General features: G+C 41.8%; 1 protein-coding gene across 9 annotated transcripts in view; it reads right to left on the bottom strand.

Moving 5' to 3' along the window:
• The window catches only part of PRELID3A (PRELI domain containing 3A), a 51,439-nt gene that overhangs the window by 21,181 nt on the left and 3,733 nt on the right, over positions 1-26,525 (bottom strand). For 2 of the 9 annotated variants that reach the window (XM_042239309.2, XM_060405473.1), the window contains exon 1: positions 6,330-6,414. The exons of the other annotated variants lie outside the window; for them this stretch is intronic. In XM_042239309.2, the coding sequence (XP_042095243.1) occupies positions 6,330-6,361 (32 nt within the window). In that variant the 5' untranslated portion in view covers positions 6,362-6,414. Of the gene's footprint in view, positions 1-6,329; positions 6,415-26,525 lie in introns of those variants that run through there. 9 annotated transcript variants of the gene reach the window in all.

The raw sequence follows: 26,525 nt of genomic DNA, 5'->3' as shown, positions 1-26,525 counted from the left end.
GGTTGCAGTCGCAAAAACGACAGAATGATCTCTGTTCGTCTCCAAGGCAAACCATTCAATATCACAGTTATCCAAGTCTATGCCCCAATCAGTAACGCTAAAGAAGCTGAATTTGAACGGTTTTATGAAGACCTACAAGACCTTTTAGAACTAAGACCCAAAAAAAGATGTCCTTTTCATTATAGGGGACTGGAATGCAAAAGTAGGAAGTCAAGAAACACCTGGAGTAACAGGCAAATTTGGCCTTGGAATGAAGAATGAAGCAGGGCAAAGACTAATAGAGTTTTGCCAAGAAAAGGCACTGGTCATAGCAAACACCCTCTTCCAACAACACAAGAGAAGATGCTACACATGGACATCACCAGATGGTCAACACTGAAATCAGATTGATTATATTCTTTGCAGCCAAAGATGGAGAAGCTCTATACAGTCAACAAAAACAAGACCAGGAGCTGACTGTGGCTCAGATCATGAACTCCTTATTGCCAAATTCAGACTCAAATTGAAGAAAGTAGGGAAAACCCCTAGACCATTCAGGTATGACCTAAATCAAATCCCTTATGATTATATAGTGGAAGTGAGAAATAGATTTAAGGGCCTAGATCTGATAGATAGAGTGCCTGATGAACTATGGAATGAGGTTCGTGACGTGGTACAGGAGACAGGGATCAAGACCATCCCCATGGAAAAGAAATGCAAAAAAGCAAAATGGCTGTCTGGGGAGGCCTTACAAATAGCTGTGAAAAGAAGAGAGGCGAAAAGCGAAGGAGAAAAGGAAAGATATAAGCATCTGAATGCAGAGTTCCAGGGAATAGCAAGAAGAGATAAGAAAGCCTTCTTTAGCGATCAATGCAAAGAAATAGAGGAAAACAAGAGAATGGGAAAGACTAGAGATCTCTTCAAGAAAATTAGAGATACCAAGGGAACATTTCATGTAAAGATGGGCTTGATAAAGGACAGAAATGGTATGGACCGAACAGAAGCAGAAGATATTAAGAAGAGGTGGCAAGAATACACAGAAGAACTGTACAAAAAGATCTTCACTACCCAGATAATCATGATGATGTGACCACTAATCTAGAGCCAGACATCTTGGAATGTGAAGTCAAGTGGGCCTTAGAAAGCATCACTACGAACAAAGCTAGTGGAGATGATGGAATTCCAGTTGAGCTGTTACAAATCCTGAAAGATGATGCTGTGAAAGTGCTGCACTCAATATGCCAGCAAATTTGGAAAACTCAGCAGTGGCCACAGGACTGGAAAAGGTCAGTTATCATTCCAATTCCAAAGAAAGGCAATGCCAAAGAATGCTCAAACTACCGCACAATTGCACTCATCTCACACGCTAGTAAAGTAATGCTCAAAATTCTCCAAGCCAGGCTTCAGCAATAGGTGAACCGTGAACTTCCAGATGTTCAAGCTGGTTTTAGAAAAGGCAGAGGAACCAGAGATCAAATTGCCAACATCCGCTGGATCATGGAAAAAGCAAGAGAGTTCCAGAAAAACATCTATTTCTGCTTTATTGACTATGCCAAAGTCTTTGACTGTGTGGATCACAATAAGCTGTGGAAAATTCTGAAAGAGATGGGAATACCAGACCACCTGACCTGCCTCTTGAGAAATCTGTATGCAGGTCAGCAAGCAGCAGTTAGAACTGGACATGGAAAAACAGACTGTTTCCAAATAGGAAACGGAGTACGTCAGGGCTATATATTGTCACCCTGCTTATTTAACTTCTATGCACAGTACATCATGAGAAACGCTGGGCTGGAAGAAACACAAGCTGGAATCAAGACTGCCGGGAGAACTATCAATCACCTCAGATATGCAGATGATACCACCCTTATGGCAGAAAGTGAAGAGGAACTAAAAACCCTCTTGATGAAAGTGAAAGTGGAGTGTGAAAAAGTTTGCCTAAAGCTCAACATTCAGAAAACGAAGATCATGGCATCTGGTCCCATCACTTCATGGGAAATAGACGGGGAAACAGTGGAAACAGTTTCAGATTTATTTTGGGGGGCTCCAAAATCACTGCAGATGGTGACTGCAGCCATGAAATTAAAAGACGCTTACTCCTTGGAAGAAAAGTTATGACCAACCTAGATAGTATATTCAAAAGCAGAGACATTACTTTGCCGACTAAGGTCCGTCTAGTCAAGGCTATGGTTTTTCCAGTGGTCATGTATGCATGTGAGAGTTGGACTGTGAAGAAGGCTGAACACCAAAGAATTGATGCTTTTGAACTGTGGTGTTGGAGAAGACTCTTGAGAGTCCCTTCAACTGCAAGGAGATCCAACCAGTCCATTCTGAAGGAGATCAGTCCTGGGCGTTCATGGGAAGGACTGATGCTGAAGCTGAAACTCCAATACTTTGGCCACCTCATGCGAAGAGTTGACTCATTGGAAAAGACTCTGATGCTGGGAGGGATTGGGGGCAGGAGGAGAAGAGGATGACAGAGGGTGAGATAGCTGGATGGCATTACCAACTCGATGGACATGAGTTTGGGTCAACTCTGGGAGTTGGTGATGCTCAGGGAGCCCTAGCGTGCTGCGATTCATGGAGTCACAAAGAGTAGGACATGACTGAGCGACTGAACTGAACTGCATATTTTCTAAGAGTTTAAAGAGGTCCTGATGATGAACAGTTTGAGGACTCTGGCCTAATTAAGCCCTTGATTACATGAATCACAAATAGATACAGAAGTGGTCACCACAGCCTGATTTTTAATAAGGGAGAAATTATGCCCCTTCAATGAGAGAAAGGATAAATGGTGTATGTATATACATATATGCACAGATCTCAAACAGATACACACACACATCTCAGGAACACACTGTTGTGAAGAAAAGGAAAATGAAAAGCACTGTACAAGATGGTGTCAGTCATTTCTATTTTAAGACAATGAACAATAGTCAATTCTGTTTAAGAGTAAACCCAGGTCAAGTGGACCTTCAGGAAGCTGCCCACTGGGTTCATAACTGAGACTGCGTGTGGGAGCGAGGAGGGAACAACACTGGGGTGGGGACAGCAGACAATGGGCACTGCAGCTCCTGCTGCAGAGCCTCATTTCTCTTATTTAAAAAGGGTGGGGGGTCTTTCCCTACTCCCAGCCAGAGAGCAAGCCTGCTTTAGGGCAGCCTCTCCTCCAAACCCTACTTCCCTGAAATGACACTGCCTAGTAGATAGCCATCATTAAAAGTCCTGGGATCGGCTAGAATCCACGCAGCATACAGCCTTGACTCTGTTAGAAATCTGCTCATACTGGTTGTGCCAATAAAGATTTTGTTATAGGTCCACCTGAAACCACAGTCAATACTGTGAAGATGGGATTTATAAACCCACAATTATAAGCCTGTTAATTTTTAAGTGCCCCTTTTTGTATGTTTTTATTTCAGTCCTGTGTTTTCCACTGCTATTTTAGCTACTTTAAACCAAAGAGCTCTCCACTACTTTGGGTTTACACTGCTCTCGGCTCTGTCTGATCTCCATTCCTAGGGTTTCTTCGGTGCATGAACACTGGAGGAAAACTTGACAAAATCAAAATTTTCTGCTCCTCAGCAAAGGAAACCATAAACGAAAGGACAACCTAGAGAATGGGAGAAAATTCTGCAAATGATGCAACTGGTTAATTTTCAAAATATACCAACAGCTCAATACAGAAAAGAGGGGAGGGGCAGAAGACCTAAGTAGACATTTTACCTCCAAATATGACATACAGAGGGCAGCAACTATACCCCCCAAAAATTAATTTTTAAAAATTTTAAAAAGAAGATATACAAATGGCCAGTAAGCACATGAAATGATGTTCAACACTGCTAATTATTAGAGAAATGCAAATCAAAACAACAATAACGTACCACTTCACACTGGTCAGAATGGCCATCATTAAAAGTCTATAAATAACAAATGCTGGAGAGGGTATGAAGAAAACAGAACCCTCCTACACTGTTGGTGGAAATGTAAAGTGATACAGCCACTATGGAGAACAGTATGGAGGTTTCTCAAAAGCTACCATGTGATCTTGCAATCCCACTCCTGGGCATATATCTGGAGAAAACTATAATTCTAAAAGATACGTGCACCCCAATGTCCACAGCAGCCCTATTTACAATAGCCAAGATATGGAAGCAACCTAAATGTCCATCTACAGAGGAACAGATAAAGAATATACATGATGTAATACTATTCAGCCATAAAAAAGGATAAAGTACTGTCATTTGCGGCAACATGGATGAACTTAAGAGATTATTATATCAAGTGAAGTAAGTCAGGCCAAGACAAATATCATACGATATTGTCTATATGTGCACTCTGGAGGAAAAAAATGATACAAACAAACTTATTTACAAAGAGAAACACACTCACAGACATAGAAAACAAATTTATGATTACCAAGGAGGAGAAGGGGATTAAATTAGAAGTCTGGGATTAACATATACACACTAATATATATATATAAAATAAATAACTAACAAGGATCTGTGTAAGCATAGGGAGCTATATTCAGTATCTTATAATAACCTATAAAGGAAAAGAATCTAAAACAGCACACAAACACATACACACACTCTGCAGTCCAGTGGTTAAGACTCTGCACTTTCATTTCAGGGAGTGCAGATTCGATCCCTAGTCGGAGAACTAAGATCCCGAATGTGACCACAAAAAAACAAAACCCCAAAACTAATACAACATTGTAAATTAACTGTTATTTCAAGTTAAAAAATTTTAAGTCTTTGTGCCTGATTATTTTTGGCCTTTCAAGAATAAATTTTAATATTTCTAATCAACAAACATATAAAAAGAGAACAAGTGTAAAAAAGAAAAGTATGTAATCCTCAAAGGAAAAAAATCAGGCATTTCAAGGGACTAAGCAAGGGGAAAGTCTACCGTAAGCTCAGCTAGAAAGCCAGGTTTCCAACTCTGCACCATCCTGCAGGTGCAGTGCCACCTGCCACACAACATCTCATGACCCACCCTGGCAGCTGTGTGGCCTCCTCTGTTATCTTTCACATTTGTTGATTTTCATCAAGGCACTTGGCTTTTAAATTCACAAATCAGTGACAGGAGATCCATGCCTTCCACAGCAGCTCATGGATTGACAGGAATTCCTCTGGCGGACAGTAGCCCTCATTTCAAAGGGCACCTGGTCCCTGTGATATTCCTCAGTCTCTCAATGAGTAAAAACTATGTGCCAGGACACAAAACCAATGAGGTGAGGAAGCAGGAATGGAGGCTCCCACAACAATGAAGCTAAATAAAAGCAGCGAGACACAAAAGACCATGTGGTATATGACTGCATTTATGAGAAACGTCCAGAAAAGGCAAATTCATAGAAACACAAGCAGATACTAATCTTCCTGAGAAGGAGACTGGAATGTGACTGCAGATGGGCATGAGGGGTCTTTGCAGGATGAGGAAATGCTCTAGACCACAGAAATGTTGTACAACTATGTAAATTTACTGTAAGTCTCTGATTTGATTGATTTGTATGATTTGAATTGTATGATTTAAATAGGTGAATATTATCAACAGTGACTTTTCAGAGCTGACAAATCACTTCTGTTTATCAACCAAAATCTCCTGAATTTGTAGGGCAGTTCTGGCCTGAGCTGCACAGCCTGGGCATCCACCATTCCCAGGGACTTAACTTGTACCCCTTTGCATCCAGAGGGTGCTGGCATGCCCCATCCTTGGGAGAACTGAGAAAATCTCTGGAGTCAGTCTGGGAATGGAACCCAGTTGAGAAAGGCTGCAGGCTGTACAAAAATCAACACTAAAATTGAATCCCATCAAGTCTAAAGATTTCATTAAAATAATTTCAGAGGTTTTAAACCCATTGATAAATTTTAATTATAATTTTACATGGAAAGGACAAAGTACTTTTTTAAATTAAAAAATAGAAATGCTATTCTAAGTGGGAGCAGAGAATTTAAAAATATGTTACTTTAAAAAAATAATGAAAGAATGAGCTCAGAGTGTCACAGATGAAATAGACAAGAGATGATACCGCCTAGGTTAGGAGAACACTTGTAAGCAGCTGGAGGCTTTCCATGCCCACCTGCGTTCGCGGCCACAGAGCCCCACGTGCCCAGGCTGGCTCCCTCTGGAACCGGTGGTCAGCTGCACACCGGGTCCCGCCCTCGCCCCAGTGATGGCCCCGCGCGAGGTGAGACCAGGCCGGCGGAGCCGAGGATGCCGTCCCCTCACCCCAAGCCTTGGAGCGCATCACTGCCCACCCCGTGGCGCAGAGAGTAACAGAGCCCGCCCTCCTCGAGGCCGCGGGTCAGGCCCAGGCAGGTCTGGACCCACTGTGGCCTCAGCCTGCTCACCCGAACACGTGCTCTGAGCTCCAGACCCTCATCGCACCGCAGAGCTCAGGCAGGGATGCTCCAAGGCCCCGGGATGCTCCGCTCTGTTCGGGGGCGGAGCGTGAGCACGCGGTGGGCGGGGCGGGACTCGGCGCTGAGCCCGCACATCACGTGAGCAGCAGTCCCGTGGCTCCGCCGAGGGGAGTGGACTGCAGTGGTGTGGGCGGTGGGCGCCGAGCGCCACCTTCTGATGTGGGCAGGGTTCATTCCTATAGGTCAGATGGTCCAGATTCTCCGAAAGCCCCTTCCAGCCAGGCAGGTTCCCACAGTGGGAAAGGATGCGTAACTGTGTCCTGCCAGCCCGACAAGCCTCTCCACCGAGTGGAGGAGGAAGGAAGCAGAAGTTGTAGAAAGGCCTTAAATCAGAACGTGAGACTCCTCACAGCCCCTCCGCCTTGGGATTTGAAGACTCCAAGAAATCCAACCCTGTATGTAGCCACGTTGCTGAGACCCTCGCGACCTGCTCTCAAGTATGAGAACTGACAGCACTACTTGTCAGAGCGCATCCTAAATTCACCCGGCCACTGGAGTGGCCCCCTTGGGTTCGCTACTTGTCTTCACCCAAAGGAGAGATACATTTCTCATTCCCATAGAAGGTGGGGTTGCAATTGGAAGCCTGGTGCTCCCTGGAACTTATGCTGACATTTCAAAAGGATGACTCCTTTGTTATCCAGATCCCTGAGAAGAAAACATTCCTAAGTTGTTCAACTAGCTAAAGGCCTATTTGGCCTTTAACAATGTTTACATACATCTCAAAAAGACAACCTATAAGGATTCTAGAGTAAATGCTCTAAGAAAAGGGTAAGGAGAGATTCCTTTTACACTGGGGAAAAAATAATTTCTTCGTTGTAGATTTTTATTTACCCCCCAACTACCAACAAATACAGTTCAAGTGCAAAGAAGCAAGATGCTAGTTTGAGCACAGGGTGACCCTCTGGTACTGGGCACAAGGGAACACCCAGTGTAGCATGCACATGGAGTGGGCACCCCGGGCCTACCTCTGTGACTAGTCAGTGAAGCTGGGAAAGTGGGGAAGCAGCCAGAAGACCTGGGCTAGGAGATCCCAGCCCACCATCTCCACACTCCACACACTCCACCTTCACCACCTGTAGCTAGATGCTCAGGGTGATCTTCCCACAGCAGTGCTGTTCCCTGTTTCATTGGTGAGCAGACTGGGGTTCATGGAGGTGCAAAACCACATCCAATGATCACAAGCTGAGAGCTGAGCTGAGATGGCACCAGGTTTGCAGGAGTCCCACACAGCCATGCCCAGTGACTGGCTGCTGTGGCCAGGCCAGCTGTGAAACATGCCCTGCACTAGGCTCTGAGCTCAGGGCTGTCATTTAGCTTTAAAAAGCATCATCGTTTAAAATTAGCATTTCCCACAAATATGTATTGAGCATGAGGCTAAAGAAATCAGGCTGGATGGTGACAGAAGACATTGTAGTGAGAATCTAGGGAAACTGAGACCCTAACCATGAACATGACTTTTAGCAAACTCTGGGAGACAGAGAAAGACAGGGAAGCCTGGCATGCTGCAAAGAGTCAGACACAACTGAGCGACTAAACAGCAACAAACCAGGAAACATCTGGGCAGAGATACAACTTAGTGGTGGAGGTGGGACCTGAGGGTGGGAGTCTCTAGAGGGTGGCCTCCTGGCTCACTGTACCTGCACCTGCCTCACTTTCAAAGCCACCTCACACACAGCTGTCAGGTCCCAGCACCTCAGTGGCTCCATCACTACTTAAACGTACTCCCCTCCATGACTTCCCACCATTGTTAAGACCACGGGAACTAGGTTACCATCATCCTTGGCAATTCCCGAGTCAGAAACCCAACAGACGTGTGATAAATCGTTGACTGTTGAACAACAGATGAAAGGCATGGCCCTGCTTCGAGTCCTATACCACTACCACCATTTTTGGTCAAACACCACCCTTTCTCTTGTTCTGTTCCACCAAGTCTGGTCCAGGAGCAGCATCAGCTTTATCACCTGGGAGCCTGTTAGGAACAGAGACCCCTGGCCCCACCACAGCCCCACCATGCAGCATCTTGGCAGTTTTACCCCACTGGAACAGGCTCTCGAAAGCTCTCATCAGTCATCATTGTGCTTCCAGTGTGACAGGCGCTGTTCTGTTGCCCTCCTCATGGGCCTCTGTGCTGCAAGAGAACTACTGGTCTCTCTCCCAGAACTCTGCTCCCTCTGCATCCTCTGTTCTGGTCCTTCCCATTTCCCCTGCACACACCTTTTGCCTCTCTGTTCTTCTCCCTCTACACCTGCTCCCCAAGTGACTCACTGAGTATCCTAGTTTCCACTGACTTCTCACCTTTCTCTCCATCTCACTCCTACCCATCTAGGTCCTACCTCAAACATATCATGGTCATACATCTCCCACCCTAAGCAGATTCTTCTTCCAGGAGTCAATGGCCAGGACCCTGGCATCACCCAGGTGCACCAAGCTGGAGTACTCCCCGACCCTACATCCAGCCAGTTACTGAATCCTTAGGGATTTACCTCTTTCAGATTGTTTTAATCCATTCCATCTTCCACATGCTTTAAGAGCCAATTTGATTTAACAGCTGCAGCTGAAGGCATGCATTTGAAGAGGAACAAACCTGGGTTCCAGTCCTGGCTCCCCTTTTGCAAATTGCTAACCTCCTGAACATCAGTGTCATCATTCTTGACATGGAAGCACTACTACTAAAAAAAAAAAAAAAAATGTCCTTTTGGCCTAGTCGGAATTAATGAAGACAGAGTACATGCCCGTGGTTAAAACTGCTGTGACCATCCCTGCTGACCTGGCTCAGTCCTAGATGGCCCCTCAGAATGCCATCCCATCAGCCTGCCACATCCCTCCAAAGCTTTGTTTGGCTGTGGCTTGGGGTGCTCAGCGCCCCCTCACCATCCTGTGGCTCCTCCTGATACCTCTCTCGTACTCTCAGCACAGTGTTTTATAAGTACCACACCTGTTTGTGTTTCTGTCTCTCCCACCAGATTACCCGTAAGGAAGCAGGTATCTAGATTTCACTCCTCTTTTAGCTTTTGAATTGGCATCTCTGGGGTTAGGCCTAGGAACAGGCAGGGCTGACGAGTGGTGGAGGTGGTCACAAAGTGCTCCGGAGTTTGGAAAGGCATCCTGCACTCACCTGAGCTCTGAGGTGGGACCCAGACCTGGTTCATTTCTGTGTGCCCAGAATCGGTCCCTATACTTGGCCAACAGTGAGCTCCAGATAACTGCTTGTTCAGTGAGTCAAGGGTGACTCTGAGGGCATCATGAACCTGTAAGAGGCTTGGCCCAGGGGTGGGTGGGGCTCCATCTGTTGTCATCATGCAGAGCCACCTGGTCGCGTTCCAGGAAACCTTGCCATTTTCAGGAATCACCTGTGCGGTAAATCAGGAGACTCTTCAACCAGTGGTCCTAGTCTTTTTTGCTATTTTATTCATATTCTATATATTGAGATTCCATGTTGAAATACCACTGCTACAAGAGTCTGTAGCTAAAAATAAATAAGTTTAAAAACTGCTGTGCCAGAACAGATTTGTAAACTAAAAAATTAGGGAGAAAATCAATCTCCCAGCAGGTAAGGAGTCTTGAAGAACATTTGGAGGTGTTCCTTTCCCACTGTGATGGATATTCTTCACTAGGCTCTGATGTTTAATTGATCCTCAGATACAGTGATCATGAAGATCTGATTTACAGGGACTCCTCAATCTGCCATGCAGTCAGAATAGGAGGGCAGGAGGCCAGAGTTCTAGCTGCTGACATCAGCATCTGGATCTTCCAAGATCCTATGCAGGAATATTATTGGGATCCAGGGACAAGTTCTCTAACCAGAGTCAGAACTATCCTGAACTCCAACACAACCAAGATATCCTCATATTTTATTAAAACAGAGTATACCTCTGTGACTCTTTACTTTCTGTGATATGTATTTCTATGTAATTAATTCCTCTTCCCAACCCTTACATACAACCTGAACTAAGTCTCTCCCATAAATAGCCTAAGTTCTGCTCTGTATTTCTGCTTCTGGGCACTTTAAATTCTATCCATTTCCCTTATGTTTTCTGGCATTGCAAAGATGCCTCATGACCAAGGGGTCTGGTGTCCAAAACAATCATCAGTTTTCTCTCAAGAAGACACAACTAGGAAAAATCTAGGGACTTTATGATTTCTACGCACTATTGTGGCTAAAACTTTTAGAAAAATATTTGATCACTACAAAGTAAAGTAGTGGAAAAGACGCTGATGCTGGGAAAGACTGAAGGCAGGAGGAGAAGTGAATGATAGAGGATGAGATGGTTGGATAGTATCATCAACTTAATGGACATGAGTTTGAGCAAACTCTGGGAGATAATGAAGGACAGGGAAGCCTGGCTTGCTGCAGTCAATGGAATCTCAAAGAGTCGGACACGACAGCAAATGAACAACAGCAAAGTAACGTGGTGATTAGGAATAGTCTAAATGTTTTGCTATCGTCATTCATAAAACTTGCATTTTTAGAGACTGATGTTGCAATTCATTCTTTTTTTTTTTTAGTTTTTTATTTTTTAAATTTTAATATCTTTAATTCTTACATGCGTTCCCAAACATGAACCCCCCTCCCACCTCCCTCCCCATAACATCGCAATTCATTCTTTTATTGGTTGTCACATAGAGGATATTAATACTGTGTCTTTAGATTCCTTTACTTGGGGCACATTACCAGAAACTGCAGCATAGGTTATAACCACTGACTGAAAATATTATATCAGTTTCAACTTACAAAAATAATTAACATTGTTACAAATTAACACGGGGAAATCACAGTAACACCATTTAGGAGGAAACAATATCCAGACCAGCCTGTGAACAGTTTTTTGAAATGCATGATGCACAGTTGTCAAGATTAATAGACCTCTCCTGCCACCGTGTGGGCACACTGTGCAACAAAGCTCTATGTAAGCAGTCTTAGGGTTCCTACCCCCTCAAACACATGTAACATTTTTTTTTTAATGTTTACTAAGCACTCCCTGCTGGGAAATTATCCTCTGAATATGTATTGGCAGGTATTTGTGTGTGTATATACACATATCGATAATATTCACTGTAGCATCTAAAATACAAATAAATTGGGAGCAGTCTAACTGATCCTTGGTTAGAAACTGTTACACTGTTCCCACAGAATATCAGGAAGCTAATTAAAGAACTGGAGTGGAACTATAGGTTTTTAACATACAAAAAGCATATGTTAATCAAAAAAGCAAAGTGTATAAACTACAATTTCATCCACATTAAAGTATACTTTATATGCTTGTAAATATATGTAAACCATATAGACATACACACACCAAAAAAATCTCTAAGAAAATTATTTTTATAAGCAGTGAGAATGAGAGACTCACTTTCACTCCCTATTTTGTATCCTCAACTTTGCTGAACTTATTTATTAGTTCTAGCAACCTTTAATGATTATGATTTTCTATTAATTATAATCCCATCATATGTATATAGAGATACCTTTACTTCTTCCTTTCCCATACAGATGCCTAATATTTCTTCTTGTCTACGTGATGTGGCTAGAACTTCCAGTACGATATTAAATTGTAATGGTGAAAATGGGCATTTTTGATCCTATTCTTGATCTTAGAGGAAACAATTTCAGTCTCTTAACACTGAGTAAGAAGTTAGCTGTGAGTTTTTCACAAGTGCCCTTTATTATGTTGAGAAAGTTACCTTCCCTAGTACTCCAAGTGCTTTCTCTCATGAAACAGTGTTGGATTTTTGTCAAATGCCTTTGCTGTCAATTGAGAATGTCATGTAATTTTAAAACATCATTCTATTAACTTGATGTATTACATTGACTAATTTTCTTATGTTGAATCATCCTGATATTCTGAGATAAATCCCTCTTGGTCATGGTGTAGAATCCTTCAAATATGATGCTGACTTTGGTTTGCCAGTATTTTGTTGAGAATTTCTGCATGTATATTCGTGAAAGATACTGCATTATCTACAAATACAGTCAATTGGAAGTTGGGGCTTCAAATAAGAATGTTTGGACAGTCTACAGATTTAATTCAATTCCTGTTAAATTATGACGTTCTTCACAGAACTAGAATAAATAATCTTAGAATGTATATGGAACCATAAAAGACCCAGAATTGCTAAAGCAATCTTGAAGAAAAAGAAGAAAGAAGGAGGCATAACCCTCCCATACTTCAGACAATACTACAAAACTAGAGTAATCAAAAAATGTGAGGATTTCCCTAATGGTCCAGTGGTTAAAAATCCATCTGCCAGTGCAGGGGAAACAGGTTCAAACCTTGGCCTGGTAAGATGCCACATGCTGTGTGGCAACCAACTCCACATGCTCTAGAGCCTGTGCTCTGCAACAAGAGAAGCCACTGCAACTAGAGAAAGCCCATGAACAGTAATGAAGACCCAGCATAGTCAAATTAATTTTAAATTTTATTTTTTAAAGTATGGTATTGAAACAAAAACAGGCACAGGAATCAATGGAACAGAATAGAGAGCCCAGGAAAAAATCTCAGACACCTATGGTCAATCAGAAGGCAAGAATACAAAAAGGGGAAAAAGTCTCTTGAGCAAGTGGTATTGGGAAAGTTGGACAGCTGCAAGTAGATCAATGAAGTCAGAACACACCTTCACATCACACACAAAAATAAACTCAGAATGGCCTAAAGACCTAAATATAAGACATGACACCATAAAAATCCTAGAAATGAAGGTCTCCAAAACATTCTCTGACATAAATTGTACCCAAGTTTTTTTAGGTTAGTCTTCCAAGGCAATAGAAATAAAAACAAAAATAAAACAAATGGGACCTAATCAAACTTAAAAACTTGCTCAAAGAAAACCATAAACAAAAGGAAAAGACAACCTTTAGAACGGGAGAAAATATTTGCAAATGATGCAACCAACAAGGGCTTACTTTCCAAAATATACAAACAGCTCATACAACTCAACAACAAAAAAAGCAAATGACCATATCCAAAAATGATCAGAAGATCTAGACAGACATTTCTCCAAACAAGAAATACAGATGGCCAATATGCACATGAAAAGATGCTCAAAATCGCTAATTATTAGAGAAATATAAATCAAAACTAAAATAAGATACCACCTCACACTGGTCAGAATGGTCAGTAAAAAGTCTACAAGTAAATGCTGGAGAGGGTGTAGAGAAAAGGGAACCCTTGTACACTGTTGATGTGAATGTAAGTTGGTGCAGTCACTATGGAAAACAGTATGGAAGTTTCTCAGAAAACTAAAAATAGAATTACCATACACCTGGGCACGTATCTGGTTGTTGTTGTTTAGTCACAAAGTCATGGCTGACTCTTTTGCAACCCCATGCAGTGTAGCCCGCCAGGCTCCTCTGTCCATGGGATTTGCCAGGCAAGAAGACTGAAATGGGTTGCCATTTCCTTCTCCAGAGGATACTCTCGACCCAGGGATCAAATCTGTTTCTCCTGCATTGTCAGGCAGACTCTCTACCTATGAGCCACCAGGGAAGCCAGGGCATATATCTGGACAAAACTGTAATTAAAAAAGATACATGAACCCCTGTGTTTATAGCAGCATTGTTCACAACAGCCAAGACATAGAAACAACCTAGATGTCCATCAACAGATGAATGGATAAAGAAGATGTGGTACATATACACAATGGGATACTACTCAGCCATAAAAAGAATGAAATAATTCCATTTGCAACAACCCAGATCCAACTACAGGTTATTATACAGAAAGAAAAGACAAATACCATATAATATCACTTAGATGTAGAATCTAAAATATGACACAAGTGAACCCATCTATGAGACAGAAAAAGAATCACGGACATAGAGAACAGACTGGTGGTTGCCAAGGGGGAGGGGGTTGAGGAAGAAGAGGAGTGGGAAGCTGGGATTAGCAGATGTAAGCTTTTATATATAGGATGAATAAACAAGGTCCTGCTATATACCACACAGAACTATTACTCAATCTACTATATAGCACACAGAACTATATTCAATATCCTATGATAAACCATAATGGAAAAGAATATATACATATATATGCCTGAATCACTTTGCTGTATAGTAACTAAGACATTCTAAATGAAGTACAATAAAAAAAAAAATACTACTAAAAAAATTGGTAATGGAAACTTAAGATGATTCAAAGAAAGGGAAAGCTATCCCATGCTCCTGGATTGGAATAATAAATACTGGTAAAACAGCCATATTACCCAAAGCAATTTACAGATTTAATGCAATCCCTATTAAATTACCCATGACATTCTTCACAGAACTAGAACAAATAATCCTTAAATTTATATGGAACCATAACAGATCCAGAATTGCTAAAGCAATCCAGAAGAAAAAGAACAAAACAGGAGATATAACCTTCCCAGACATGAGACAATACCACAAAGCTACAAAAATTGAAATAGTGTGGTACTGGCAAAAACAGACCTATGGATTAATGGAACAGAATAGAGAGCCTAGAAATAAACCCACATACCTATGGTCAATTAATTTTGGACAAAGTAGACCAGAATATTCAATGGGAAAAAGACAGTTTCTTCAGCAAGTGGTGCTGAAGTTGGACAGTCACGTGCAAGTCAATGAAGTTAGAACACACCACACACAAACTCAAAATGGCTTAAAGACTTAAATGTAAGACATGACAACATAAAACATCTGAAAGAGAACATAGGCAAAACATTCTCTGACATAAATTAACTGATGTTTCCTTCAGTTCAGTCGCTCAGTCGTGTCCGACTCTTTGCGACCGCATGAATCGCAGCACGCCAGGCCTCTCTGTCCATCACCAACTCCCGGAGTTCACTCAGACTCATGTCAATCGAGTCAGTGATGCCATCCAGCCATCTCATCCTCTGTCGTCCCCTTCAACTCTTGCACAGCAAAGGAAACCATAAACAAAATGAAAAAAATCTATGGACTGGCAGAAAATATTTGCAAATGATGCAAATTTCTTAACAAGGAAACCTTAAGAAGGGTTTAATTTCCAAAACATACAAACAGCCCATACAATTCAATGACACAAAAACAACCCAATCAAAAAAATGAGCAGAAGGAGGCGATTAGGGGAGAATGGATACACGTATATGTATGGCTGAGTCCCTTTGCACTCCACCTAAAACTATAACAACACTGTTAATTGGCTAACAAAATTGTTAGCTGACTGTGCATGCTCAGTTGCTTCAGCAACTCTTTGACCCTATGGACTGTAGCCCCCCAGGCTCCTCTATTCATGGGGTTTCCCAGGCAAGAATACTGGAGTGGGTTGCCCCCCCTCCTCCAAGGGATCTTCCCAACCCAGGGACTGACCTCACATCTCCTGCATAAAAGACAGATTCTCTACCACTGAGCCACCAGAGAAGCCCCTAACTGCTGTAGTTCAATACAAAAATAAAAAGTTGTTTTTAAAAATATGAGCAAAAGATGTAGACATTTCTCCAAAGAATACATACAGCAGATGGCCAATAGGCACATGAAAAGATGCTCATCATCACTAATTATTATAAGAATGTATATCAAAAGAACAATGATCAAACCATGTCACACTGGTCATAATGGTCATCAAAAAGTCTACAGGAATTTCCTGGCAGTCCAGAGGTTAAGAATCTGCCTGCCAATGCAGAGGACATGGGGTTGATCTCTGGTCTGGGATGACTCCACATGCTGTGGGACAACTAAGTCAGTGTGCCCCAACTATGGAAGTAGCACATGCCCTAGAGTCTATGCTCTACAAAAGAACCCAAGGCAATAGGAAACCCATGCACCAAGACTAGATTGTAGTCCCTGCTCAATGCAACTAAAGAAAGCCTGCATGCAGCAACCCAATGCAGCCAAAAACAAATAAATAGTTTTTAAAGTCTACAAATAATAAATGCTAGAGAGGCTGTGGGGAAAAGCAAACTCTCTTACACTGTTGGTAGGAAAGTAAATTGGTCCAGCCACTATGGAGAGCAGTGTGGAGGTTCCTCAAAACACTAATACCCCACTTTCATCAGTAGACAGATCCAGACAGAAAATTAATAGCGAAACATGGGCCTTAAATGACACTTTAGACCAGATGAACTTCACTGATATTTAGAGAGCATTCCATCCAAAAGCAGCACACTACACATTCTTTTCAAGTGCACACAGAACATTCTCCAGGAGAGATCACATGCTGGGCCAAAAGGCATGCCTTCATAAATTTAAGAAAAGTGAAATCATATCAAGCATCTTTTCTGATCATAAATACTATGATATTAGAAATAAACTAAACACTATTATATCAGAAATAAGGAGAACAAGAAGGAGTAGGTGGACATGGAGTACATCTCTCTCCACGGATACATCAAGAATACACCATCAGACACAGAATTGCATGCAGAACACCAGCTCAGAGCATAGAAGAGTACCTGATGAGTGGAAAAGAATATATAGAACCACGCAAAACTTGGTAGGATGAAGGAACTAGGGGGAAAAACAGGAGTGTTAGTAGGACTGGACCTGCCCTTGGCAGTAGGAGAACTGAAGCAGGGGTCTGATCCCCACATCGGGGCAATTGTCTGAGTCAGAGAAGAAACATTTAAGTCTGATAGTGAAACAGCTGATCTGTGGCAGCCTAAATAGAATGAGAATCAGACAGTTCTTGCCACAGCCATACATACCCCAGAGAGGGATATAGGTCTCTTAGAGGGTGCAGTGGCTGGGAGCTGGAGTTTGGGGATTGTGGAGCAATCCCAGGGCGAGGGCTGCTGTTGACTGCGGAGAGATGGATCAAGGGGATGTGAAGGAGGAGACTGGGGAGGGAGATGCCTGTGGAGGGAGGCCGGGCAGCCATGGAAGCAAGGTGGTGGAGCCATCACCATAGCCTTTCTCTTCCCACATGCCAGAATCAGCAGCTGAACAATAGAGAGGCTGGCCCATCAAACCCTTGAGGCACTGAAGTACAGAGTAGACTCCAGTCAGGGGGGGGCCCTCTATGTGCCTGATGCCCTGAACAACAGAGAAGCACCCCAGGCAACGGAGTCCTGTAAGTGTCTGAGTGGGTGGAGCTACAGAGAAAGACTGGCCAAAGAGGCCTTCTGATCCCCAGCTACAAGAGGCTCAAAAAAACATTCTCATAACTCCTGCAGTGGAGGCAGTCCATGCCCCTGCACACTTGGCACTGCCAGAGTCCGTGAAAGCCAAGCAGCTGCGCCACCTTCATGCTCAACTCTCACTGGGGCAGAGCTGCCACAAGCAAAAAAGTGTCTTGCATCTATGTGCACAGGGTCACTTTGTGCACAGGGTCACTTTGTCCGACTCTTTGCCACCCTGCAGACTGTGGCCTGCCAGGCTTCTCAGTCAGGGAGGTGGGCTCTCCAGGCAGGAATACTGGAACCTATCGGCCAATACTGGTTGCCATACCCTTCTAGAGCACTATATTTCCTGCTGCCCTAACTGCCAACTCCCCTGAGTACCTGGTGCTGCCAGAACCCCTGTAACCCAAGCAGCTGCACCACCGCCACACCTGGCCCTCACAGGGGCAAACCCAAGTCATCCAGGGCAGCCTCAGGAGCAAACCCCAGTGGACGACCCACATGCAGAAGTGAAAATAAAACAACTGAAACCCAGGGGCAGTGTGGCTAAGGAAGAAAACCCAAAACCTTCCCACCAGCTATACAAGCTGCAGATCAAATCCACAGGATCAACTAGGCAGACTCTGTGTCTACGGAATATATAAGAAGTCATTGAGAGCTCCCACAAAAGAAAACGCACTAGTTCTGACAGCTGTGGACATTGGAGGCAATAACACACAGGAGTAGGACCAGATTAGAATCTGAGCTGTCCCCATAGCAACTACAGAGATCAGCACAGTGTTGGAGGGCATCCTAGGGTGGTGAAGTGGACTATGACTCCACGCAAGGGAAAGGACTCTGACAGCAGTGACTCAAGAAAAACATTTATTATTGTTATGCCTCGACTTGCTTTATAAATACTTTTGGATTCCGCCTCCTCCTGTTAAGTTGTCAATTTTATTGGCACTATGAAATCTAATTAAGCTTTTGAGCTTGTTTTTTTTTTCTCAGTCACATTTTTTATTGCCGTTATAAACCTCCGCCTCTACACTGGGCTTTTGCGGTTCTGTGGAGCTTTCCTTTTCTTAATTTTAATTTTTTAAATCTATTATTTTTTCTACATTTATTCCTTTGTTTGCTTTTCATACTGTTCTTTCCCTCTTGCAGTTAATCTTTAATGTATCTAAATCTTCATCTACCTCTATTTAACTTTGCATATCTATTCAGTCACACTTTTTAATGTTGCTACAAACCTCTGCCTCTACATTGGGCTTTTGCAGTTCTGTGGAGTTTTCCTTTTTTCTTTCTTCTTCCGGTTTTTTTTCCTCTTTTTTGTAATTTTAATTTTTAATTTTTTAAAACCTATTATATTTTTTCTACATTTATTCCTTTGTTTGCCTTTCCTACTGTTCTTTTCCCCTTGCAGTTAATCTTTAATATATATAAATCTTCTTTATATACCTGTGTTTAACTTTGCATATCTATTCTTTTTTTTTCTTTCTTTCCTTTCCTCTCAACACATTTGTTGGTTTTGTTTTCATTGCTTTATTCCCCACATGGCACTTTGCTTTAGTTTTGTTTTCCAGTTTGGCTTCAGTTTTGTTCTTAACTGGTAAATATAATTTTTTTTTCCTTTGTTTGCTGGGTCAATCTACTGTACTTTATTTTTGTTGGACTGTTTTCACTTTGCTCATGGGTGTATATGTGTATATTCCATTATTTTCATTATTATCTGCCTGATTTTAGCCGTTTGTCTGGGGTTCATCTTTAGTTTCTCATTTTTGGATATTTGTTTTAATCTCACTTAATGCCATAACCACCTGTGGAATCTTCGTTCCTGACCAGAGATCAAGCCCTAAGCCTTTGGAATGGGAGTACTGACTCCAAGACCCTAGCCTACCAGAGAACTAATCCTAGGGAGTATCAAATAGAATTCACACAAAGGAAACCTGGCATCACCCAACCACCAGTAGCACCCTGTGCAGGATGCCTCACCTAAACAGCCAACAAACCAAAAATACAAATCCAATCATCAGCAAACAGGATTACCACCTCATTCAGAGGAAAAACAAACAAACAAAAACTCAGCACAAATCTCACCCTATAAGAGGCTTACACAAACCACTGGACTGACCTTAGGAGGGCAGAAACCAAAAGGAAGAAAGAATTCAACCCTGAAGCCTGGGAAAGTTCAGTTCAGTTCAGTTGCTCAGTCGTCTCCAATTCTTTGCGACCTCATGAATCCCAGTACGCCAGGCCTCCCTGTCCATCACCAACTCCCGGAGTTCAGACTCACGTCCATCGAGTTAGTGATGCCATCCAGCCATCTCATCCTCTGTCTTCCCCTTCTCCTCCTGCCCCCAATTCCTCCCAGCATCAGAGTCTTTTCCAGTGAGTCAAGTCTGCACATGAGGTGGCCAAAGTACTGGAGCTTCAGCTTTAGCATTATTCCTTCCAAAGAAATCCCAGGGCTGACCTCCTTCAGAATGGACTGGTTGGATCTCCTTGCAGTCCAAGGGACTCTCAAGAGTCTTCTCCAACACCACAGTTCAAAAGCATCAATTCTTTGGCGCTCAGCTTTCTTCACAGTCCAACTCTCACATCCTTTCATGACCACAGGAAAAATCATAGCCTTGACTAGACAGACCTTAGTCGGCAAATTAATGTCTGTGCTTTTGAATATACTATCTAGGTTGTTCATAACTTTCCTTCCAAGGAGTAGGCGTCTTTTAATTTCATGGCTGCAGTCACCATCTGCAGTGATTTTGGAGCCCCCCAAAAAATAGTCTGACACTGTTTCCCCATCTATTTCCCATGAAGTGATGGGACCGGTTGCCATGATCTTCATTTTCTGAATGTTGAGCTTTAAGCCAACTTTTTCACTCTCTTTCACTTTCATCAAGAGGGTTTTTAGTTCCTCTTCACTTTCTGCCATGGGTGGTGTCACTGCATATCTGAGGTCATTGATATTTCTGCCGGCAATCTTGATTCCAGCTTGTGTTCCTTCCAGTCCAGCATTTCTCATGATGTACTCTGCATATAAGTTAAATAAGCAGGGTGACAATATACAGCCTTGATGTACTCCTTTTCCTATTTGAAACCAGTCTGTTGTTTCACGTCCAGTTGTAACTGTTCCTTCCTGACCTGCATACAGATTTCTCAAGAGGCAGGTCAGGTGGTCTGTATTCCCATCTCTTTCAGAATTTTCCACAGTTTATTGTGATCCACACAGTCAAAGTCAAAACCTATGGGATGCAGCAAAAGCAGTTCTAAGAGGGAAGTTTATAGCAATACAATCCTACCTCAAGAAACAAGAAAAACATCAAATAGACAACCTAACTTTACACCTAAAACAACTGAAAAAAGAAGAACAATAAACCCCCAAAATTAGTAGAAGGAAAGAAATTGTAAAAAGATCCAAGCAGAAAAAAATGAAAAAGAAATTAAAAAAACTATAGTAAAGATTAATAAAACTAAAATCTGGTTCTTTGAGAAGATAAAATTGACAAACCTTTAGCCAGACTCATCAAGGAGAGATAAGAATCAAATCAACAAAATTACAAATGAAAAAGGAGAGGTTACAACAGACAATGAAGAAATACAAAGGATTATAAGAGGTTATTATGAACAACTATATGACAATAAAATGGATAACCTGGAAGAAATGGATAGATTCTTAGAAAAGTTCAATCTTCCAATACTGAATCAGGGAGAAATAGAAATTATTAACAATCCAATTACAAGCACTGAAATTGAAGCTGTGATCAAAAATCTCCCAAAAAACAAAAGCCCAGAACCAGATGGCTTCACAGGAGAATTCTATCAAACATTTAGAGAAGAACTAATGCCTAACCTTCTAAAACTCTTTCAAAAAATTTCAGAGGAAGGAACCCTTCCAAACTCATTCTATGAGTTCATCATCACCCTGATACCAAAACCAGACAAAGACACCACATAAAAAGAAAACTACAGGACAAAATCACACTGATGAACATAGATACAGAAATCCTCAACAAAATTTTAGCAAACAGAATTCAGCAACACATCAAAAAGCTCATACACCATGATCAAGTTGGGTTTATTCCAGGGATGCAAGGATTCTTCAATATATGCAAATCAATCAATGTAATATACCATATTAACAAATTGAAAGATAAAAACCATATGATCATCTCAATAGATGCAGAAAAAGCCTTTAACAAAATTCACCATCCATTTATGATTAAAGCTCTTCAGAAAAATGGGCATAGATGGAATCTACCTCAACATAGTAAAACCCATATATGATAAGCCTACAGCAAACATTATTCTCAATGGTGAAAAACTGAAAGCATTCCCCCTAAGATTAGGAACAAGACAAGGGAGTCCACTTTCACCACTATTATTCAACATAGTTTTGGAAGTCGTAGCTACAGCGATCAGAGATGAAAAAGAGGTAAAAGGAATCCAGATTAGAAAAGAAGAAGTAAAGCTCTCACTGTTTGCAGATGACATGATACTGTACATGGAAAACCCTAAAGATAGTATCAGAAAATTACTAGAGCTAATCAGTGAATTTAGCAAAGTTGCAGGATACAAAACCAATACACAGAAATCACTTGCATTTCTATATACTAACAATGAAAAATCAGAAAGAGAAATTGAGGAATCCCATTCACCATTGCAACAAAAAAGAATTAAATATCTAGGAATGACCTTACCTAAGGAGACAAAAGAAATGTACATAGAAAATTATGAGACACTAATGAAAGAAATCAAAGATGACATAAACAGATGGAGAGACAGTCCATCTTCCTGGGCAGGAAGGATCAATATTGTGAAAATGACTATACTACCAAATGCAATCTAGAGATTCAATGAGATCCCTATCAAATTACAGGTGACATTTTTTCACAGAACTACAACCAAAAAATTCACAATTCATATGGAAACACAAAAGACCCTGAATAGCCAAAGCAGTCTTGAGAAAGAAGAACGGAGCTGTAGGAATCAACCTTCTTTGACTTCAGATTATACTACAAAGCTACAGTCATCAAGACAGTACAGTAGTGGAACAAAAACAGAAATACAGACCAATGGAACAAGACAGAAAGCCCAGAAATAAACCCATGCACCTATGGGTACCTTATTTTTGACAAAGGAGGCAAGAATATACAATGAGACAAAGACAATAAATGGTGCTGAGAAAACTGGACAGTTACCTGTAAAAGAATGAAATTAGAACACTTCCTAACACCATACACAAAGATAAACTCAAAACAGATTAAATACCTAAATGTAAGACTAGAAACTATAAAACTATTAGAGGAAAACATAGGCATAACACTCGATGACATAAATCAAAGCAAGATCCTCTATGACCCACCTCCAAGAGTAATGGAAATAAAAACAAAAGTAAACAAGTGGAACCTGCTTAAACTTAAAAGCTTTTCCACAGCAAAGGAAACTATAAACAAGGTGAAGACAGCCCTCAGAATGGGAGAAAATAATGGCAAATGAAACAACTGACAAAGGATTAATTTCTAAAATATACAAGCAGCTCATACAACTCAAAGCCAGAGAAACAACCCAAACAAAAAGTGGGAAAAAGGCTTAAAGAGACATTTCTCCAAAGAAGACATACAGATGGCTAACAAACACATGAAAAGATGCTCAACATTGCTCATTATTTGAGAAATGCAATCAAACTGCAATGAGATATCACCTCACACCGGTCAGAATGGCCATCATCAAAACGTCTACCAACAATAAATGCTGGAAAGGGTGTGGAGAAAAGGGAATGCTCTTGCACTGTTGGTGAGAATGTAAACTGATACAGCCACTATGGAATAGAGTATGAAGATTCCTTAAAAAACTAGGAATAAAACCACCATATGACCCAGCAATCCCACTCCTAGGCATATATCCTCAAAAAACCAAAATGGAAAAAGACATATGTATTCCATTGTTCTTTGCAGCACTGTTTACAATAGCTAGAACATGGAAGCAACCTAGATGTCCATCGACAGATGAACAGATAAAGAAGGTTGTGGTACATATACACAATAGAATATTACTCAGCCATAAAAAGGAACGTCAGTCAGTTCTAATGAGGTGAATTAACCTAGAACCTATTATACAGAGTTAAGTGAATCAGAAAGAGAAATATAAATAACATTCTAACGCATATATGGAATCTAGAAGAATGATACTGAAGAACTTACAGGGCAGCAATGGAGAAACAGAGAGAACAGACTTATGGACATGGCGAGAGGGGAGGAGAGGGTAAAATGTATGCAAACAGTAACATGGAAACTTATATTACCATTTGTAAAACAGATAGCAAAGGGGAATTTGCTGGATGGCTCAGGAAACTCAAACAGGGACTCTGTATCAATCTAGAACGGTGGGATGGGGCAGGAGATGGGAGGGAGGTTCAAAGGGGAGGGAATATATGTGTACTGATGACTGATTCATGTTGAGGTTTGACAGAAAACAACAAAATTCTGTAAAGCAATTATCTTTCAAAAATAAATTAATAAAAATTCTACAAGCTAGGCTTCAACAGTACATGAACTGAGAATTTCCAGATGTTCAAGCTGGATTTAGAAAAGGCAAAAGAACCAGAGAGCAAATTGCCGACATCAGTTGGATCATAGAAAAAGCCAGAAAATCCCCCAAAAAACATCTACTTCTGCTTTACTGACTACGCCAGAGGCTATGACTGTGTGGATCACAATAAACTGTGGGAAATTTTTAAAGAGATGGGAATACCAGACTACTTTACCTGCCTCAAGAGAAATCTGTATGCAGGCCAAGAAACAACAGTTAGACCTGGACATGGAACAACAGACTGGTTTCAAATTGGGAATGGAGTATGTCAACACTGTATACTGTCACCCTGCTTGTTTAACTTATATGCAAAGTATACCATGCAAAATGCCAGACTGGATGAAGCACAAGCTGGAATCAAGATTGTAGCAAGATATATCAATAACCTCAGATACCCAGATGACACTACCCTTATGGCAGAAAGTGAAGAGGAACTAAAGAGCCTCTTGATGAAAGGAAAGAGGAGAGTGAAAAAGCTGGCTCAAAACTCGACATTCAAAAAACAAAGATCATGGCATCCAGTCCCATCACTTCATAGCAAATAGATGGGGAATCAGTGGAAACAGAGGCAGACTTTATTTTCGTGGGCTCCCAGATAGTGACTGCAGCCATGAAATTAAAAGACGCTTACTCCTTGGAAGAAATGGTATGAAAAACTTAGACAGCATATTAAAAAGCAGAGACATTACTCATCTGGCAAAGGTTCGTCTAGTCAAAGCTACGGTTTTCCCAGGAGTCATGAAGGGATGTGAGAGTCGGACCATAAAGAAGGCTGAATGCCAAAGATTGACGCTTTTGAACTGTGGTGCTGGAGAAGACTCTTGAGAGTCCCTTGGACAACAAGATCATCAACCAGTCAATCCTAAAGGAATCAACCCTGAATATTCACCAGAAGGACTGACTCTGAAGCTGAAGCTCTAATATTCTGGCCACCTGATGCAAAGAGCCAACTCATTGGAAAAGACTCTGATACTGGAAGGATTGAGGGCGGGAGGAGAAGGGGGTGACAGAGGATGAGATGGTTGGATGGCATCACAGACTCAGTGACATGAATTTGAGCAAACTCTAGGAGATAGTACAGGACAGGGAAGCCTGACATGCTGCAGTCCATGGGGTCACAAAGACGCAACTGAATGACTGAACAATACAGCCCAAAAGGCAATTTCAGAATACGGAAATCAGGTTTTTCTGGCCCCCAGTCAAAAAAACTGACTCCCTTCAGGTTTAGCTGGGTGATTTTGTCCTCCAAAAAACATGGAGAAAAGGGTCTCCCTCTGATCAATTACTGCCCAAGTGGAAGGGCCCTTACTAAGTCCTTCTCAGCACCCCTGTATGTGTGCATGCTAAATCACTTCAGTCATGTCCAACTCTATGCAACCCTATGGACTGTAGCCCACCATGCTCCTCTGTCCATGGGGATTCTTCAGGCAAGAATACTGGAGTGGGTTGCCATCCCCTCCTCAAAGGGATCTCCTCAGTTCAGAGATTGAACCTGAGTCTCTTACGTCTCCTGCATTGGCAGGTGGGTTCTTTACCACTAGTACCACCTGGGAACACTCTCAGCACCGCTATGGCAGTAAAATTACATGGGATCAACAACTGCGCTCACCTGTTCCAAATCAAGCCGGTTCCTCTTGAGTCCACACAGGACTCTGGCTATGAAAAGAAAGACACCCCCAAGTGGACCTGTGAGCCCACTGAAGGCCTGAGGTTCCTATTTAAAAATCAACAAGTAGGGACTTCCTTGGTGGTGCAGTTGATAAGAATCCTCCTGTCAATGCATGAGACATGGTAAAGGAAGATTCCACAAGTTGTGGAGCAATTATGTCCGTGTGCTACAACTACTGAGCCCACACTGTAGAGCCTGCAATCCACAACTACTGAAGTGCACATGCCTAGAGCCTGTGTTCCACAACAAGAGAAGCCACTGCAATGAGAAGCCCACGCACTGTAACAAAGAGTAGGCCCCATTCAACACAACTTAAAAAAGGTCCAGGCAAAGCAACAAAGACCCAGAGAAGCCATAAATAAATATATAAAGTTTTTTAAAAAGTACAAATCAACAAGTTGAATATATATACTTAAAGGACAGACACTGTTGGCAGGTAAGTAAAATGAGTTGGTAAGTTGGACTCCTAGTTGTCATTTTTGCTATTATTCTCTTACTTATTTCAAGTCAAGTTAAAGACTATTCACTGGAAGCTCACGGCTGCCACCCCGAAACCATTATTCACCCTAATATTTCTCTCCCTTCTATGGGTATCCACACAAGGGGGATGGAAGAGCAACTCCGTAGTACAAATATCCTTCACCATAGGAAAAAAATGAAAATCTTACTAACTGTTGTATCTGCCACAACAACCCTCATGAGGCCCTGGGGTGACCCATCTTCTACTCAGCCTCAGCCAACACTTCTTTTTATATCCTCAACCAGTCTGACTAGTCTTGGGAACCACCCATAGAAGGGCTTCTCTCCATGGTCAACTAGACATGCTTTAA

This window comes from Ovis aries, chromosome 23, assembly GCF_016772045.2.
Source record: "Ovis aries strain OAR_USU_Benz2616 breed Rambouillet chromosome 23, ARS-UI_Ramb_v3.0, whole genome shotgun sequence".
Lineage (NCBI taxonomy): Eukaryota > Metazoa > Chordata > Mammalia > Artiodactyla > Bovidae > Ovis > Ovis aries.
Note: the sequence above shows the minus strand (reverse complement) of the source record. Positions and strands in the feature narration are given on the sequence as shown.